Source organism: Chrysemys picta, chromosome 11, assembly GCF_011386835.1.
Source record: "Chrysemys picta bellii isolate R12L10 chromosome 11, ASM1138683v2, whole genome shotgun sequence".
In the NCBI taxonomy this organism is placed as follows: domain Eukaryota; kingdom Metazoa; phylum Chordata; order Testudines; family Emydidae; genus Chrysemys; species Chrysemys picta.
This window is the reverse complement of record NC_088801.1, coordinates 44,746,531-44,767,238: the sequence shown is the minus strand read 5'-3', so window position 1 is coordinate 44,767,238 and position 20,708 is coordinate 44,746,531. Positions and strand designations below refer to the sequence as shown.

At 40.8% G+C, this 20,708-nt stretch overlaps 1 protein-coding gene across 8 annotated transcripts in view; it reads left to right on the top strand.

Annotated features, from left to right (window-relative positions):
• Positions 1-20,708, top strand: part of ZNF385B (zinc finger protein 385B) — a 296,303-nt gene that overhangs the window by 254,849 nt on the left and 20,746 nt on the right. For all 8 annotated transcript variants that reach the window (XM_005300489.5, XM_065560836.1, XM_005300485.5 and 5 more), the window contains one exon: positions 11,601-11,763. In XM_005300489.5, coding sequence (XP_005300546.1) covers positions 11,601-11,763 — 163 coding nt within the window. The remainder of the gene's footprint in view (positions 1-11,600; positions 11,764-20,708) is intronic.

Genomic DNA, 20,708 nt, shown 5'->3' with positions numbered 1-20,708 from the left:
CATGCTAAAATATGAATATAAATTGCTCATTAAATACATAGAGTCCTGGAGCCCAAGTCATTGTTACAAAAAGCTCTTCAATGCAATCAAAGCACCATGTTCCATTTTATTCTGGAGGGTTGTGGGACGTGTTACAGACAGCTCATGAAGGAGTCCGCACTCCTTGTGTGCCATGGAACTTCCCCTGTGCCCCAGTATGTGGCCAGAAGAGAAAAGTGATGGGGTGATTGCTCTGAGATTAAGTGGCTCTGCTATCCCAGGGATTCTCAACCTTTTTTCTTTCTGAGCCTGCCCTCTTCCCTTCTCCCCCCCCCCCCCCCCCCCCCCCCCCCCAGCTATAAAAACTCCACAGCCCACCTGTGCCACAACAACTGTTTTTCTGCATATAAAAGCCAGGGCCAGCATTAGGGGCTAGCATGCAGTGCAATTACCTGGGGCCACACACCACAGGGGGCCCTGCGAAGCTAAGTTGCTCAGGCTTCTGCTTCAGCCCTGGGTGGTGGGGCTTGGAGCCTCAGGAGGTGGAGCTTCAGCTTTCTGCCCTGGGCCCAAGCAAGTCTAATGTCGGCCCTGCTTGGCGGACCCCCTGAAACCTGCTCGCAGCCCCCCAGGGTGTCCCAGACCCTTGGTTGAAAACCACTGCACTTTCCATATGCTCCTTCCCCCAGAGGTCGGAATGCAGCAGTCATGAGGAACATGAAGTAGCAACTACCAAGTAGCAAGGAAAGGAGGAGCCAGTCCTCCACTCCAACTCCCATAGACCTCCCCAACTTACAAGTTTTCCCATGTTAATTGCCTTCCAAAGATTCACTTGGGCCCAGGATTTGTCCATATGACTTTTATGAAAAATTTGCTGGTAGCACTGCCTATGATTAAGGTTGCCTGACATGTCCCATTATAAGACCCTGTTTTCAGTTGCTTAAACTTTGCCTAATTTTAACCATTTCAAGCGGAAATATCCATGCCAGTCTGCATGCATGCATGTATAATTGTTTTTAAATTTCAGCTGTTTCTGAGAACAACAATAGAGGAAAATATATTGTTTTACCCAAGTTAAAAATGCTGGTGATCTTTTCTTTAAACCGGTCTTGCACCTTGATGCATGGTGTTGAGACTTGAAATTTGCTAGATATGTGAACTTTGTGTTAGGGATGTGCCTTTTGCTGTCCCCATGAAAATCTCCCCAAATTTGGGCAAGTTATAAACATTTGAAAAATCCTGGGTCAGGCAAGCTTCACTTTTAGCAGGTAACAGATTTGAATTTGCATTCTCCCTGAGCATGCACAAGCCTCTCACAGCTCCTAGTGCTGATCAGACTGCACATGGCCATCACCAATGAGTGAATGAATGTGTGCCAGCCCAAGACTACAAGGGGCAAAGCTGGATTTTCCGTGTAATTTTTTCTCCCAGCTGCTCAGGCCAAGGGATGCCAGGCACTAAAACTGGGAGCAGGGAGCCTGCCTCTCCTGTGCTTTGAAAGATATCCCTTCCCCTCCCCACAAGCAGGTACCAAAACAGTTTGAAGGAAGAAGCTCTTTGATTTGAATGTATGGGGTAACAAGGAGTCTGAGGGGACTGTGATGGGATGGCGAGAACGACTGGGAAAAATACTTGGGGGTGATAGAGCTGGGGTAGCTGGGAATGGGGAGCCATGGGGGGTAATGGGAGGCCAGAACTGGTTGAGCAAGCAGATTTGGCCTGGGAATATGGGGTCAGGGAAGAAGGATGGAACTGGTTGGACGAGAAAACTGGGAGTTGAGGGAAATGGTGGGGACTGGGCTCAAGTTGGATGGGAGGATAACCCTGAGATCAGACAAGGAGTTCAGGGGTGGGGGTGAGAATGGGATTGGGAACCAGTGGGTGGAGAAATGGGAATGGCATGGGGGAGGGGAGACCAGACAGACAAGGCGCTGGGATACAGGGGAAGAAATGGAACTGGCTGGGCTAAAGAGACTGGGAAAAGGAACTGGGGCAGGAAACAGATTCAGTGAGCAGCCTGGAGGGGGGGGAGAGGGAGAGGGGATGGGACTAGGTCTGGGAACCAGTGCGGGGGAGGGTGGAGAGAGCTTGGAAGTGGGAGTGGGAAACTGGGACTGGCTGGACAGGAAGACTGGGAGACAAGAAGTTAGGGTTGGAGGGGGGCTAGGGCATGGAGAAGGGGATTTGGGAATAGGCTGGGACCTGGACAGGCAACCTGCAAAAGGGGGTCAACTTTGGGGGGAATATGCAGAAGTGTTTGTGCCCACTAGAGTATACTCCCCTCGAGCCTGGAATGGAATCTAGGAGAAGTCTGGTTTAAGTGGCATGCCCATCATTCCATAGAACTCTGTCAGAGGCAGGGATAGGATCCAATTCTCCAGAGCAGCATTCAGCTACCTTAACCATAAGACAGACCTTTCTCTTCCTGCATCCCCTGTCTCATTCACCTACACCTCTTCCAACTTCTGCAGCACATGAGGCAGGGGCCCATAGAAAACAGCCTCTTTCTCTTCACAGTCCTAAAATTAATCCACAGAACAGGTCTATTGTCTGCACTGAGTGAACAGGGGTTCTGTGGAAAAAAACAGTATGTGATCACATAAAGACTGTATCATATTCCATATGCACATAGGGGCCAAATTAAGGTTGCACAGCCAACCTTAATTATGGCATTTCCTAACTCTTGATGCTGCTTGACTTTGTAACCTTAACAATGGTAATGTGCAGTGTTTTCCCCAGAAATTAAAATGGGGGGGGGGAGCGTTCAAAAAATACGGGGCAGGGGTGAGGACCGATGAGGGGTGAGACTACTAAGGCAAAGGTGGGCTATATGGCACCATAGTAACAACTGAAAAATGTTTCACGACCATTTTATTAGGTTTAACTCATGGTTTTTAAATCATCACACCAATTAAAGTTGGCTACACAAGCCTACTATGAAGCACTATATCTACATCCTTCTTGGTTTCTTGTTGTAATTTTGCACAACTCTGTTAATCAACTTCTCGAATGCAGTGCATTTGGTTTGGGTGGCTTCTCATGTGTCCAGTACTTCCAGTCCTTCATGATATGCTCATGATCAGGCAGAAGGCGACTTCCTTCAGAACACAAAATTCTATTCAATGAGGAAAAAGAACGCTCAACTGTAGCTGTTGTGACTGGGAGTAGAAAGAGATGAATTCCTACTTCTTTCATCCCAGGAAACAGCACAAAAATAGGGTCAAACCACTAGTGATGATAAAGAAGAAGTTGAAGTCAAATCTTCATTCATTCATCGTATGATATTCCATCCTGTGTTCAAATTCTCTATTCTGTCCTGATCACATAGCAGCCCCATTGCAGGTAGTGCCTCACTCCACTCAACTGTTCATGTTTTAGAAGACAGGCATCTGTAAAAGCTACGTAGAGGGTGTTAGAGTCCAAAAGCTGTTGTTGTAGAGATGTAAGAATCAAATCTGTACTTTACTTTTTCAGCTGGCTTAACTTCTTGTCCTCTTCATTTAAGGAGTTAATATAAGTGCCCTAATTAGTCAACTTCTGAACTGAAGTTTTTGCTTCTTCCAGTTCATTTTCAATGGATCTCTCTCTGATTGATCCAAGTGTAGCTTACATTGCTGGACAGAGATCTACTACTGTTGTAGCAGATGCCTGGATGGCATTGTTTAATGACCCAAGTGGTTTCAACAGTAGACTTACAAGAAAGAATGGCGATTGTCTTCTCCCAAACTTAGTAGCAAAAGTAGTCCACCAGCCTCACTACTTAGATCCGTCCCATCTCGGTAGCTACTTTCCAAAGCCAATAATAATGGTTGCAGTAATTTCAAGACAACAGCCAAAGATCGCTCATGAGAAAACCGGTGTGTTTGCCCAGGTTGGACTAATTTGAACTCAGTCTGTGTATCTTCTATATTTTCCAAGATGTTCAGTCCTTTTGGACTCTTGCTGAAAAAAGAGTATAATGAAGAAATTAAATTTATAGCTTTTAAAATGTCCTTTGAAGATTCTGCAGCTCGTACTGGTGCTAGGTGGAGTAGATGGCCTCTGCAATGTGTATTGGAGAGATTAGGGTTACAATTTTCTCTGAGCAAAGTGTGTACTCAACTATGTCCTCTAGAGAAGTTTTGCAGCTCCATCAAATGCACAAGCAGCCATCTCTTTGGGGTTCAATTTACAAGCATTTAACTTTTCTAAGTTGTGGGTTGTCAGAGATGCAGCCGATGTGTCTTCTAGAAACTGAACATCTAGAAATTCATCTACTGGCCTACCACTGACATCAAGATAATGTATGCAGTGACTTAATACTAGACACCCATTTGCATCGGTGCATTCTTCAGCCATGTATGCACACTTTCTGAATGTGGTGAGAGAGTTCTTCACTTTTTCAACTGCTGAGTCTTTCACTGTTGCACTGCATGCTTCTAACCAGTGAGTTGAGTTCCTTGCAGAAAGATAGTAAGCATTTGCTGGTCTTGGTCGGAACCAGTGTCCAACTTCAGGATTAACAAATGACAATGCACTTAACAATGGCCTCCAGTTTATAGTGTGTGGTATCTGTTGCTTAAAGAGAGAGTATGTTCACAGTCATGTTTGTTCGCATAAACTGTGTTGTGACTCCAGCATTTTTAACAGTCTCATTAAGTATTTCTAAAATTGGCTTTAACAATGACTGGCTTATAAGGCTTTCTGCATGTTGATAAAGTCCACAGGATTGGTGTTTTGCAGCCTTTTCGCATAGTTTGTCAGCATTGGCTTTGCTGCTCAGTCTGGCAAACCAAGATCCCCCACTTTTACTATATAAACCCTTGCTATGCTCACATCTTGAATACTGAATTCAGTTCTGGTCACCTCATCTCAAAAAAGGAGATATTGGAGTTGGAAAAGGTACAGAGAAGGGCAACTAAAATGATTAGGGGTATGGAACAGCTTCCATATGAGGAGAGATTAAAAAGACTGGGACTTTCCAGCTTGGAAAAGAGACTACTAAGGAGGGATATGATAGAGGTCTATAAAATCTTGACTCGTGTGGAGAAAGTGAATCATTTCCTTCACATAACACAAGAACTAGGGATCACTCAATGAAATTAATAGATAGCAGGTTTAAAACAAACAAAAGGAAGTACTTCTTGACACAACACACAGTCAATCTGTGGAACTTTTTGCCAGGGGATGTTGTGAAGGCCAAAACTAGAACAGGGCACAAAAAAGAACTAGATAAATTCATGGAAGATATGTCCATCAATGGCTATTAGCGAGCATAGGCAGGGATGCCACACCATGCTCTAAGAGCCAGAAGCTGGGAGTGGACGACGGGGGATGGATCTCTCAATAATTGCCCTATTCTGTTAATTCCCTTTGAAGCACCTGGCATTGGCCACTGTTGGAAGACAGAGTACTGGACTAGATGGACCATTGGTCTGATCCAATATGGCCATTCTTATGTTTTTATAATTAATTTTTACATAAGAATGTTTAATACAGAAACTCCCAACACCAACCAAAATTGATCACTTGGGCAACACAGCTCTGTCTGCTGGATGCATAGGCAGAGTAAGTGAGTTCATGTAAATATAGTCTGGTCCTGAAGCCTTCCCCCCACCCCGGTTTATCACTAGCTTTCAGGGGAGAGCTCATTCAGACCTTGCTTACAAATCATGATTTGATAATGATAAGGTTGGCCAGCATTGCCTAAACAAATGTGCCAACGTTGTCAGAAAAATCACCTGTGTAAAGAAGCTGGTCTTTGTTCATATTTTTCAAGCCTATTATACTTTTTCAGGTACAAGTATTTTATCATACACTTTATATGCTTTTAAAATGTGTATTAACATTTCAGTTTTAATTCAAATTTCCAACCAATGACTAAACTGGCAACACTGCATGTAACTAGTTGACTGGGGGAGGGGGGGGATGTTGGAGGAATTCAGGGGGGGTGTAGGGAAATCCCTAGTAGTGTGTTTGTTTAACCTTGCTTTTTTGTGTGTAATATTGATATTTCTGGTATAGAATTCGCATGAATTAAATTAATTTAATTTGGCCCAAATTAACTATTGCCAAAAATGTCCCTTCAGTTTGCCCTTGAAATATTGTAGTGCTAATATATTAACTTTCTGTATTGTTTTATTTTCTATTGGGTTTTAATCTCTAAGTAGCAAATTATGTATCTAATAAAACATAGGCTAATTTCACATTTGGCTTTTTTAACCTTATATGCAAATTTCTTTGATATTTTCTGCAAAAATGGAAGTAAATGTAATATCTCCTAACTTAATTAAAAATTAATACTTGGAAGTCTAGTGGGCTAACTTAAAAGACACTCAGAATGTTAGAATGATGTATGTAGTCCCTGCTAGCAAGCCTGTATTACATTTTAGTGTTTGTTAATTAGAATTGAGATTATGAAAACATACAATACAAAGAAGTTTGCCTGTGTGACTTCTGTACTAAAGATCTTCTCAAAGTAGGAGGCAACTGGGTAATAAACAGAGACAAATCAATTACCCCTTGTTGGACCTGAAGTTGCAAAACAGCCATCATTTCCTCCTGCTTGCAGGGCACAAGGAAAGTCCACAGAGTACTGCTTCTTGTAATATAACAATATTACTGCCCAGCTACCAAAGAAAAGTAAAAGTACGTACCATGCAGGCATAGAAGCAGAAATGTTTTAAAGACTTATTTAAAGGATAATGGATCAAATTCTGCCTCCCACTGCACCTGTGCATTTCCTTTGGAATTGCTGTCCCTAGTGACAGTGAATCTGTCTTATTGAGAATAAAATAAAAAAAATTGTGTTAAAAAATTAATGCCTGTTTTTAATTCTGTAGCATAATCCTTGGGTAAAATGCTAACAGTTAATAATTTACTATCTGTATCATAGTAATTATAAACACTGCATGGATTTTTCTTTTTCATCTGGTACTGCTACTGGTATATGCCAATAACGTAAAAGGATATGTAGTTTTGAAAATTTAAGGTCATCTAAAACTGTAACTAAAGTTTGCAATGTTTTATGTGTTATGCATCTCCAGTGACTTTACATGAGTTTCAAACAAAAATGAAATATAAAACAAAGATATTATAAATGGTATCTTGTATTATAAATCCTTGCTAATAATTACTCCCAGTAGAAAACAGTGGTTCAAAATAAATATTAATCAAAAATACCAGTTTTGATTACCTTGATTCCATAAATTAACCCCCAAATTAACACTCAGGCTGGGATTTTCAAAGGAGTATAATAGAGTTAGGTTTCTTTAGGCTTCTTAGAAAAGCCCAGCCTCAAATTACAGTTGGCAAATAATTTGCAAAACTATTAAATTCTATATGTTTAAACAATCCTATAATTTCTAGTACTTTTTCTAAATATAATGATCTGTGACGGCTTTTGCATGCCACAAGCAATTGTCTCCTTTTGCCAAGTTTTTGACTCTGTAGAGTAATTTCAGCATTGAAATATATGCTATGGAAATGAAAAACGATTGCTACTTAGCTGAAAAGTTGTATTACAGCTAAACGTATATACTTAAAACTACAAATGACCTTTATCTTTAAAAATTGTACTATGTTGCCTACTTTTGATTATCATTAATTTAAGTGTGTTTTTATTCCAGGATGGCACAATTGTGAAAATGCTGAAATATAAGAATGTTCGTTATGATTTTTCCCTTAAAATTCTGATGCAGTCTAATTTAATCCTATGAAAGTTAATCTGTTTCACATAAGGCTAGTTCTTGTATTCTGTATACAGCCTGTTGGGAGTTTTTCTGGCATAAAGGTTGTGTGATTGAGTCTATATTTTGTATATTTTCTCTGTAAGATAAATAATGCCAAATATTAGTAATATGCTTGCAAGGGACAAAATAATGTCTTATAATCTATTGCTGAACTAGTACAATCTTTATCGATATGAAGACGTCAGGATTTAGAAGTGTTATTGTTACTTGGCCTTACACTAGCTAACATTTTTTTATCGATGACCTGGAAGAACACTTAAAATCATTATTGATGAAGTTTACAAATGACACAGAGATTAGAGGAGTGGTAAATAGTGAAGAGGACAAGTCACTGATACAAATCAATCTGGATCACTTGGTAAATTGGGCACAAGCATTTCAACCAAATGCATTTCAGTACAGCCAAATGTAGAGCCAGGCATCCAGGAACAAAAAGTGCCGGCCATACTGACAGGATAGAGAAACAGTGATTCTGAAGAAAAACTTGGTGGGATGGTGGATAATCAGCTATACATGGGATCTGTGTGATGCTGTGGTCAAAAGGATTAATTAATATGGCCCTGGATACATAAACAGGAGAATCTTGAGTAGGAATACGAATATATTTCTATTTGGCACTAGTGTGACCGTTACTGGAATGCTGTGTCCATTTGTGGTGTCGACGCTTCAAGAAGAATGTTGAAAAATTGGAGAGAGTTCAGAGATAAGTCATGAAAATGAGAGAGAGGTTCCAGCTCAGCTAATTTAGCTTAACAAAGTGAAGGTTAAGGGGTATCTTGATCAGTCTTTAAGTACCTACGTCAGGAATAGAAATTTGATAGTAGAGGACTCTTCAATCTGGCGGACAAAGGTATAATAAAATCCAATAGCCGGTAACTGAAGCTAGACAAATTCTCACTGGATATAAGGTGTAAATTAATCATTGGTACAATTTACCCAGCATTGTGTGGGATTCTCCATCACTGGAAACTTTTAAATCCAGAGCGATGCTTTTCTAAAAGGTATGTTCTAATTCAAGCAGAATTAATTTTTGGAAGTCCTATGGCCTGAGTTATGTAAGAGATCAGAGTAGATGATCACAATGGTTCCATCTGGTCTTATAAACTATGAATTTGTGATTGTGATATAATACATAGATATAATTACCATCTAGTGGAAATCAAAAATGAAATACTATGGCTGAGCTACCCAGCAGAATTCAGTGAAGGCTTTGCATATATTTATAAAAAGCTTACATTAGTTTTAATTCTATCTGGACTTGTTTGTTTTCAACAGGTCTCTTGTACAATAGATGACGATTGAATGAAGTGAATCAAAAACAGTAGTATGATGTTGCAGGTACTTTCATTGCAAATATCAGCAGAAAGGCTTATTAGCAATGTACTGATGTAGTAAGCCTTTCTCTTTGGTGCCCCTATGTTTTTTATGTTGTAGATTTTGGCCTCAGGCAGCACATGATCTTGTCACCAGAACATGTATGCTTGAGCATAATTGTAGTTAAAATTTTTAAGGGGACACCATCAACTTGAAAATCATATTTGAATCTGAAAATTTGGTGGTGGTTTTCCCCCAGCTAAAGACCCTTTCTAAACCTAAGTAGGGGAGTAGAAAAACCCTTTAAAAATTAAGATTTCTTTTTTTAAAATCAGGACATACTATTTAAAGGGTGCTTTATCAGAAAGCTGAATTTTTTGAAATTAGTTTCAAAAAATTCAAGTTAAGTGTCCCTTTAAATACTGTATGTAAAGTAGTGATTATGCTGTACAGTTAGCTGCTGCTCTATAATCTTTGCATTGTGTCTTCTTATATGTTAATACTGCAGAGGTTTTGAAGTCTAGAGTAGTTTCATCACAACTAATTATTAGAATCTGTACTGTAAATATTGTACCCAGTATTTTAATATTAGGTTGTTAGTTTCTTGGAAAGATTTGCAGAGTACAGTTAACCTCGTATTTCTTATTGCTGAACACTTGCTTAGCAAAACTTTTTCAGAAGTATACAGTCTGGTAGAACATGCAGTCTATTCTGTTCCTTTAGAGCAGAAAGCATTTACTTTTATTTTACAGTACATGTGCTCACCTATGAAGCTGCAATATACACCAGTATAAGTACTTCATCTCACCTAAGTGGCTACTTTAGCTGCATGCCTTGGTGATTTTAATGGTGTCAATAATTTTCATGAAGACTTTAGTGAACACAGATTTGTGTGTGTTCTCTTGTCTCTTTCACTTGTGCCTGCTGTTTGCTTACATACCACATTCATGATAAGGCTCTGTGATTACATGCTGTGCCAATGGTGACTGTACTGTGGTGCCTAGTTACATTGAGCCCTCATACAATTGCCCTCTTTATAGCAACGCTGCTTTAGAACACCTAAAGTGTTTGGATCCCAAAGTCAGTGTTCATAAAGCATGTGTAGTTTGTTTCATGGTTTGTTTCATTTAACATAGCGAGCAAAATGCAATAGTCCTAATCCAATGATAGAAAGATGTTAACAATGTACATTTGCATGAACACAGTAAATGTTTCTTGTGCTGATATTTACATGTGGAGCACTGAGACGTGATCATCTGTGTCAGTATGAAAAACATGATTGCTCTCAACGTTTTAGTTTGAATTAAATCACAATATTAACTTACATAGTTAATATGTGTCCTTCAATAGTGGCACCTATTTAACAGAAGTTTCAAATCTTTAAAAGGATGATTTTTACAAATAGATACTCTCATTAGTAATGCAAAGCTATTGCTAAAAATACTGTTTAAATGTATGTTAAAACATCCTATGGATTGTGTATAAATATAAGATATTTCAGCAATTTTCTATTCTATAAAGACTGTTAATGAAATTATTTTTTTTGGAAGTCAGCTTTGTGTTAAAAAAAACATAGCTTAAAATTTTCAAACTTGGGGGTCTAAATAAGTGGCCTGATTTCTATAGGTGGTTGGTATGTACAATCAATGGGAGCAATGGGTGCTCAGAACCTCTGAAAATCAGTACACTTATGTAGGTGCCTAACTTTAGGCATGCAAATTTGAAAACTTTGCCCTTAGTTTTTATGAATAACTATGACAAAACATACACCAAACGTTATTTTACACTACTAATTTTGTGCAGAACTGTGTAGTATAAATTTTATAACGTTTTAGAAAAGAAGCTAATAAGAAGTACAACCTTTTCCAGGGTGTCCTGTCCTTCGTATTCCAACATTTTAAGGCTTTGGAAAGAGCTCTACAGGACTATTGATAAAATATAACATAAATTGGTAACCATTTTATGCATTTCGTATGTTTCATTTGGGGCTATTAAAGTTAATAGCAATTATGTTTCTTTTTTTCATCCCTTCCCCCTTGATCTAATAGTGAAGTCATAATCTTATTAATGCCCATTTCAATTGCTATTAGTGTAATGATGCAAATACTTTATAACTCTTGTACTAGGTCAAGGAGAAAAATTGATTATTTAATCATGTTACAGCATAGAGTATATCTTTCTAACTATAAGCAATAAAGATTAGGGAAGAGCACATGAAAATTAAATAGACGTTTTCTATATTGATGTGTTTATATTTACATAGAGGTTTAAATCTTTCATGGGTATGACAGTAAGGAATTAGATAAGCAGCTGTCAATTCTAATATACACTTGAAACCTCATGTCCCAAGGTGCTGAAAGTACATACTCTTCATTAAAATCTCTGTCAAAATGCAAGTCTTCCCCTCTGAATATATAAAACACATTAACCTTTGGAAAATAATTAACAAGGTGCTACTAAAGTTTGTCAGGTGGAATAATATGGTGCCTATTATTGAAAGTATCATTTTTTCTACATTATCATCCATTGTGTTATATGGAAGTACAAAAAATGAGCCTGATTTGTTCTCCTTTGTAGAGCCAGGCCGAGGCCCACTACAAAGGAAGTAAACATGCCAAGAAGGTCAAAGCACTAGAGGCAACGAAAAATAAACCAAAAGCTGGTTCTTCCAAGGACAGCGCAAAGGCTAACACAAGCTGCTCTACCACGCCAGTCACAGCCAACATCTCTGACAAATCAGGTCAATGACAATTTTTGTTCTCTACATGCTTTGCTTGTCCTTTTTTGTGTTTGTGTGAGAGTCTGACTGAGTGTTAGTGGTCTGTGACTTGTTTTTGTAAACTGCTAATATGCTTTGCTATACAGGAATGATTGTATTTGATATTCAGTACCAAAACATCTTTAACACACATGAAACATTCCCTATAGCACAGTGCTAAGGCTTAATTTCAAATAATGTTTATAAGACTCTCCTGTGAAATTTATATTTACAAAATATGCAACATGTTGTCCCAATGCCATCTAAACTTGTGATTGTGAATAGATTAGAATTGCTCTATTCAGCTTCCATTAAAGTCATTGTGTCTTGAGGGCAAAAGTTGTCTCCAAGAAACTCCCTTTCTGAAAAGTGGAGGCCTGCTCAAACCAAATGAGGATAGTTATGGCTACAAAAATCTCCTTCAACAAATACATGGGAGCCTTTTAGCATAGATTTTTTTTTTTTATGGCTTCCACAACCTCACGTAAGCTTCCATGTTATTTGTTCTGCTGTTTCTTCTGGTAATCTCAGAAATATTGTTGACCCTACTGTGTGTGAGTTACTGTTTCAGTTTTGCTCTGTTCCCTCTGTGATATGTTGCTGAACAAAGCAGAAATGTTTCCTGAACTTTCTGGCACAGTGTGAAATACTATATAATCCTTATCCAGTAAAAAGCAGCCACTATGGGTTTTCCAGGCTATGAAATGCAATAGACTTTGTCTGCTTCCTCATGACCACTGTTTATCACCCTTTTCCCAGGAACTGAGCTTTGACACAAATGCCGTAAGGAGAATGACATTAGAAAATTTTGATGTGGAAGTGACTTATTCCCATGCTAATTGCCGTTTAGGACTCAATCCTGCACTCTTTACACAGGCAAAACTCTCATGGATTGGGCCTTTAGCCTGAAAAGGTTGAGGTTCAGTTTGGTTTACCTAATTCACCTACATTTTACTTTTGTGTGAAACAATATAAATCCAGGTAGCACCTTCCAATAAATAAAACCAAGACTTTATAAAACAATAAAACAGATGGCGGGCACACAGTAATTATTTCAATATAACTGAAATAAGAGAAGAGTGAGTGAGTGAGTGACTGGACAGGCAGGTTCAGGTCATGTTCTAAAATTAGACAATGAAAGAGAGAATGTAATTGTGAAAGGTATGTGCAAATGCTAAGATATTTTAAAGCACTCTAACTTTGTGGATCTTGCAATGGAAAATATCTCATGTTATCTCCTTGAATGTAAAACTAAAAAACAAACCCCTAAAACTGAATCTACTGTTTAGCTTGAAAATTTCAAGTTAAAATAGCCTGTCACTCCATTTCTACTGCCACTTGTCCGGGTTTAACTGTCACACCTGTTTCATTGTAGAAGCCTGTGGTTGCAACTTTATTAAATTTGACACAAACCTGGGGTTACCCAGCAAATTTTAATCCCAGCAATGACAATTAAATCAAAGAGTAGACACCCTGTAGGTCAAAACAAGGGTCCAAATAATGGGAGTTGGAATCTCCTTCACTATATCACAAGACCAATTCTTCTGCTGGCAGATGGGCCCACCAGTAGAGAGATGTTTCATATAGTGCTTGAGCCAGACCACAAGCCTGTCCCAAGCATATTTGCCTCATGCCATGTGCCTTTACCCCCCTTGCTCTCTAATCCATGCCTAGTTTTAGAAAGGGGTTAAGACCACCTAATTGCACTACAAGAAACTCCAGCCTACAAAGTTGCTACCATATCATTATTTATTTGTTAACATGAACTAAAAAAAATATCCCAGGTACCTTTCAGCTTCACACTAGTGCAGGTTTTTCTAGCATTCAGAATAAATCACAATGGCAGATCAGTGAACTGCTGCCTTACCAGCTAAGAACAAATGAGACCAAAAGGTGCAGGTCCCTATGGAAGAGACAGAGTCATAACTGCCTGACCTTGCTCTGCTGAACTTGGCAAGTAAGATCCTGGTGTGGAGCTGGGAATCTGTTTGAAGCAGTGGATTCTACAAGTATACTTTCAATGACCATATCACCATCTAATCCCAGAGCTACTGAGTCAGAGATGGAGTGGGAAAATGCAACGGAAGTTTTATTAGGTTACTGTCTAGAAAACCAGATAATGCTATCTATTAGATGTGATTTTGTAAAACTTTAGTAGAAAAAATATATATGTTAGAGTGGGTTTTACCTTGTATATTTGCTGCAACAGAGAGAATCATTTATGTTGCCTTTGGGAATTTGGAGAATGATAGATTTTTTTTTCTCTTTACTCTTAATATTTCAGCATATCTTTCCCTCTCTGAGGGATGGGTTCTTTTTAATATCTGTATTATGGGTAAATTTATTTTAGTTGGTCTTAAAGATTTTTAATGTGGGGGCCCTTAGCTTGCATCTGTATTTTTGTTTCTCTTTAACTCTGTTTCTCTTGTTTTGCGAAGCTTTAAGTTCTCTTTGCTCATCTGTTCTTTTTTGGACCCAATTTTTTTTTGTAATTTTTCTACCATTGCTGTATCAGTGCAATTCTGCTTATGGTAGCATAGCATGGATGGGGAGTGTTTATGTAGACTGACCACTGGCTTTTACCACTGTCATCTACATGTGCTCTGAATGTAGTTAGAAACTTTCGTAGTAGATTGCCAATGACCTGTTTACATCAGTGCTTACGTGATGGTCACCATCTTGGCCAACACATTGGAGATTGAACTGGGGACTTCCAGAGCTGAAAGAGTTAGCTTGAGCGAAAGAGCCAAACAGTCTAGCTAGGAAGACTCTCAACCTCCATGGATCAGGCACTGGGAGGGACCTGAAGCACTCACTCACCAGTAGGTTATGCTTGTGATGGTGTGACCGCAACCATAGGAGAACTTGCAGTGTAAACACTGCTTTTATGCACGCGCTCTTTCTCTCAAAGTCCAAAGCCAAATTCCCCTAAGTCCTTATTGTTCAAACATTTTGAATAGTCTTCGGGAGAACTTGGTTACTGCAGGTAAATATGATTTCAGGCAGATTTAGGGGGCTGAATTTGAACCTAGAGAATGATACTACTTTTTGAATCGTTTGCTGTGAGAAGCAACAATCTCCTCTTGTGATGTTAATTGGATAGTGTGACTCAAAAATAAGCTACTGTATTCACTGTTCATTAATCACCATGATATTAAAAGACAATATTATGCCTCAGGGGAGCTTATTTGGCTTTGTGTAGCCAGAATACAAGAACAGTGGTTATTGGTGGATTATATTCCACAGGTTTGGAGTTCTAGCTGAATCGTACTTTGGTGTGGTACTTACTTTTGAGCCTCCAACTTTCCTCTGTTTAGGAATATCTAACACTTGTGTGTTCTTTTCTCTGTCCTATATTATCTTGTCCTTATTATCCTGCTTCAATTTTTCTTGACCTTTGTGTGTTTAGCTGTTGAAATTTTACTGTTAATTTTGTTCTTCTGGTCAGGGCTTCTCACAACAAAATTTTTGGTGGTCTCAGAGTGTGACCACCAACACTCACCGGTGGCCACATTGACACTTTTCCTAAAATATTTAATTAATTTTAGGAAAAACAATTACATATGCACAGATACACATCCAAATCATTGTAATTTATATTTGTAGGGTTTTTTGGCAGACTCAATAAAAATAATGCTGCCTGCCCCTTCGGGAGTGATATATGTATATTTGTTAATATCACAGCGCACTTAGTAGCTACCTGGGAGGCTATGAAAAGTGATATTAACAAACATACAAGTATCACTTTTCACAGATAGCTAGTAAGTCTGCTGTGAAAAGTGATACTGGCATGTTTGTTGTTATAACTTTTCTCAGCGAGCCCCAGGACCCATTATGCCCTGGATGGGGGGATGACCAAAGGGGGAGATAGCAGGGGACAGAGGCACTGATGGGATGGATGCAGGGCCGGTGGATGCAGCGGGGGCCCAGGGCAATGTGGGGGGATGGATGCGGGGCTATGGGAGGCAGCATGGGCCATGGGGATGGGTGATGAGTCCCACTGTCGCGTGGCCGGAGCCAGGGCCTGGTGTCTGCTGCCATGTGGCCATGGCCGGGGCCGGCAGTGCCTGCCGCCGCATGGCCAGAGCCTGGGGCTGCATGGCTGGAGCCAAGAGTCAGTGCCTACCGCTGCATGACTGGAGCCAGCGCTCGCTGCTGCAAGGCCAGGACTTGGCACCCGGGGCCAGCTCCCGCCACCACGTGGCTGGAGCCCATGAACAGAGCTGTGGGCTGGTGCCTGCTGCCAGGCGCTGTGGCTGTGCCGCCGGAACTGTGGGTCTGCACCTGCTGCTGAGCAGCTGGGGCAGGGGATCGGCACCAGGGGCTAGGGCCACATGGCCGGAACTGGGGGCCAGATGCCGACCTAAGCTCCACAGCTGATGTTGGGGGTCAGCACCTGCTGCCCCGCAGCCAGAGCCAGGGGTCGGCACCTGGGGCCAGTGCCTGCCATTGCGTGGCTGGAGTCCAGGACTGGAGCCGGGAGCCAGCACCTGCTACCATGCAGCTGGAACCAGGGGCCAGAGGCTGAAGCGCCGCAGCTGAAGACCAGGTTCTTGTGGCCAGAGCCGGGGGGCCAGTACCTGCTGCCCCATGCACGGTTGGAATCTGGAGCTGCACAGCCAGGCTCCTGAAGTCCCGCCGCTGGAGCCTACAACCCAAACCCCCTCTCCCCAAGGTTGGTCAAGAACTCACCTTGCTCCTGCAGCGTTGTGCCCCACCTGTTTCCAGAGGTGGTGCAGGGCGGCGCGTCCAAGAGCAAATAGGAGGAAGTAGGAGGGGCTGATGCTTTTCTACCCCCCACCCCCAATCACTGCCCAGGAGGCTGTTGTGGCTGTACAAAAAACCCTTAGTGGCCACATTTGTGAAATGTTCTAGATCATTAGGGTTATGAAATGAGTCATTCACTGTATAACCTCTGGTTAATTCCCTCTTCCCAGCTAGTATTAATTTGTGGAAGAATTGGTCCTTTTAAGGAACATTAGCAGGAGTTTGAGATCTCATGTATGGAGAAAGGGCCACATGGCTGGTAGTTTTTAATGACACTGATAAGATGGAGGGGGCACACACGGGTCCCTTGTTCAAACTTGTGGCCGGGTGAAGATGAATCTGAGTCATTTTTGTTTTTAAGGTAAGTTTCTAGCTCTTTTCCTGAAATAACCAATATAAATCAATGTCAACAAATAGTGAGGGTTGAAAGCCCCAGCAACTGGATTCCACTTCTGTGGAAGGAAGCTGGGGGGTAACGGGGGGGGGGGGAGGGGAGACCTAAACATTGCCCTATTCTGCCATGCCACACATACTTTTTATGAAAAAGCAGACAGGTAAGTGTGAGGTGTAACCCACAGAATCACCTCAAACCCTATCTAAAAATCATCAGCCTGGATCTGTGTTGAGTGGTTGGACATGAAACAGATAAATTTATGGGGAGAGTTGTTTTGCTGGCCTGCCCCAAAATGCTAATGCTCAACTCTCTTTGAGGCTGTTACTCCTGTGGGCTCAAACCCAGCAAGGAACTTAAATGTGCGACTACTCATGTGTTTAATGTTAAGCAGAGGCTTAAAGACCTTGATAAATCAGAGTCTTAGACAGCTACTGAACCATGGGCTAAGCCTAATATGGCTCCAGTGATGGCTGCTGTAGGGTGTCCACTCCTTGTGCATGCTGCACCAGAGCAGCTGAGTGTGCATGGGCGATGCACTGTGTAGTACCCATAATCCCCATCATGTTCACAGCTCCAGCAGCATGCACGAAGGAGAAAAAGAGGAGAAGCTATATTGAGTGGGACTGCTACAGCCACTGCAGCCCCCATCTCTCCCTGATGGTGCTTGTCTGCCCAGACTTGATGTTTGAAAAAATGGGAAGGAATCGGGGGGCCCCGTTTTCTACATTGATGGGAGGATTTCTTGAACCTCATTCTGCCCTACTATGCACATGCGCCAACCACCCAGGCAAGCCAACTCCTCTAATGCAGTAGCAGCTCCAAAGGAATTCCACTTCTACTCTGTAGCCTGTGGTGAGGATTCCTTTCACTTACCTCTCCCTCTGGTAACAATCGGACTCCATATGAGGATAACCATAGATGCAAGAGTAATTCTTTGCAGAATTGGGGCCCATACTGTAGTTTGTAAAATGATGAAAGTTGCTATATAGATGTAAAATATCCGTGCCAATGGAATGAGTCCCCCTGAGACAGGGCAGGGGATAGCAACCAGCATGCAATACAATGATTTTTTTTTTTAATATAGCTTTGAGAATGCAATAGAATACTGTACAGGAGAAACGGTCCTTTCTCCAAGTGCTCTCAAGCCAGCATAGCCTAGATACTACAGTGATGAGAGCTTTATGAATGCACACAATAATAATAATGAACCTGTTTACTTATCAAATAAAAAAGGATTCTTTCATCACACTTCTAAATGAAAACAAATATAGTTCAAAATGGAGGGACATGAAATTGGAATATCACCTTCTTTGCATTCTGCCATCAGACAATAAATGCAAATGCTTTAAACTACATAAAAGAGTTGGAAATGGACTTCAGAATATAAAGGTAGGGTCTTTTTCCCAATTGATCCATTAAGTGTATGATCCAGTCCTGATAGTGTCAGTGGGAGCTGTGTTTGAGAAATGATATATGTAGGCATTTCAAATTTAGTCCTAATTCAGTTCATAAGGATCTGCTGATGTGAATATATTGTATACTATTAGAGTATGTACTTTTTGGGGTTTGATGTCTTTGGACATTTTGACTATGAAACACTCCTTTTTGTTCTAGAAAACCACATTCTGGCCCCTGCTTATATTGATTTATCTGTGTCAGTGTCTGAAAGCAACCTTAAAGCCAGTTTCAGTGGCTACCTGGTGGTTCTGGTGGACTAAGGGAAATCCTGGGCAGTATAGAGCCATCAGGCTGGGTATATATGCTGTGGATCGCAGGAAGGGGGACCTGTCTCTGGAGAGCTATTACGATTTGGTGATTCCTGACTGCCAGACTGGCCCTTTAAAGGTTGTTGCAGCCAGTACTACTTTAGAACAGCCTTCAGGTTGCTCTGGCTTGCTCCTTCAGACACGACTGGCAGCCCAAGGATCAGAGAACCCCTTCCCTCCTCCCCCCCCCCATGCTTTACCAGATGTAGAAAGGCTCTTGCCTTCAGTGTTTGCTTTAGTGCAGACTCTCCACTATAGGTAATTGTGACAACAATGTTGAATATTCTTTCTTTACCACCTTTTCTAAGTAGTAGAACTCAACATGCTGAGGCACATTTCCTCCAGAAATCATGATGTGACGGGATCTTTCCAGTTTCTTTGTTACTGATCCTATTTCTTCATCAACTAGGAATGATGTGTGATGTCCTGAGACAGGCCTCAATTCACATTTCACAAGTCCGTCATCGAGTCACTACCTAGTAGTGTCACTTCTATTGCTTCTTAAAAAATAATCTTTCTGCCAAAGGTAAACATTTAACTCTTCCCATATGCCTCTTTGTGCTTTTAAAATCGATTATCCAAACAAAATATTTTCATTTCTCCTGAATGTTTACCTCCATTCACAATTTCCCACTCATTTTAAAGATGGTATCTGCATAATTGCCAATATTTAGGGGGCTTTTTTTTTGCCAGTGATAATTCTCCAGCCAACCCAGTGAATTTGGGGAAAATAAGGCCTCTTCATTGGACATAATTCTATATGCTCTGGTAAATTCAAGGTTATTTCTTGTATGGCTAGCATTAGTTACCAGGGCCTTGAAGTGCAGGCAGTTCTCAGGGTATTTATTCTTTAAGAATTTTCTCTCCTATTAAACATCATCCAAACCTTAAATTCTAAGCTACTGATATTGTGAATCAGTATATGTCTTTTAGTTCTGTGTGTGTACAGTGCCTAGCGCAATGGAGTCCTGGTCTTTGACTGGGAATCCTAGGCACCACAGTAATACAAATAATAAAAAATAATGTTGATGATGGAACATTGTGTGAAAAGTGCAGAAATCCCAGCACTAGCCATGCAGAAGTGCCTATAAACCAATGTGAGAAACAAAATGGGTGAGGTAATATCTTTTATTGGACCAACTTCTGTTGGTGAGAGGGACAAGCTTTCAAGCCACCCAGAGCTCTTCTTCAGGTCTGAGAAAGATACTCCGTGTCACAGCTAAATGCAAGATGGAACAGTAGTTAGCACATATTCTAAGGGACCATTCAAGGTAGTATCATGAAAGTGATGAATCCAATAGAAGAGTGATAGCCCTAGCCACGTAGATCCTCTAGGCAAGCGACAGTGACTTTTCTTGAGCCCTGCTGCTGTGCTCAAGTACTGTTCTGCTGCGTGCAGAATAAATCTCTGCAGTCCTGAAGTCTTAAACTCTACCTGTCCTGCAGGAAGTGGGGTTGTGTGATTCTGTAAAATAGAAACTCATTATTACTTGGTGGGATTCACCCCATGGAGCAAGAAATTCCCTGAAGCACAGGTTGAATGTTAAGGCTCTTAAGCCCTTATACAGCAAAGCACTTAACCTTGTGTTTAACTGGATGTATGAATAGTCCCACTGATGTCCTACTTCCTTGACCATTAGCCTTTGCTGACAACATTGGCAGCATCCACAACATGAAAGGGGGAATGTAATTTGAGCGGAAAAAGACAAAGGTAGGGGCACCAGATGGGGAGACTGAGATGACTTCCGGGGAGAGCAACACACATAGCCTTCTTAACAGTGGGAAGATGAAAAGCCTGAAATTTTCACGCCTCACACTCCTGCCTCCGGTCTCATGTCTGCTATTTGAAAAATACCGTATTTTGTCTTAAAATCAGGAAATAATATATCCCTTACCGTAAGAGAAACCATCTGGGTACAGTGCTGGGCCACAATCTAGAGCAACCCTTAAGCACTTGCTTAACTTTAAGTACATGATTAGTCTCACTGAAGAGATGCTTT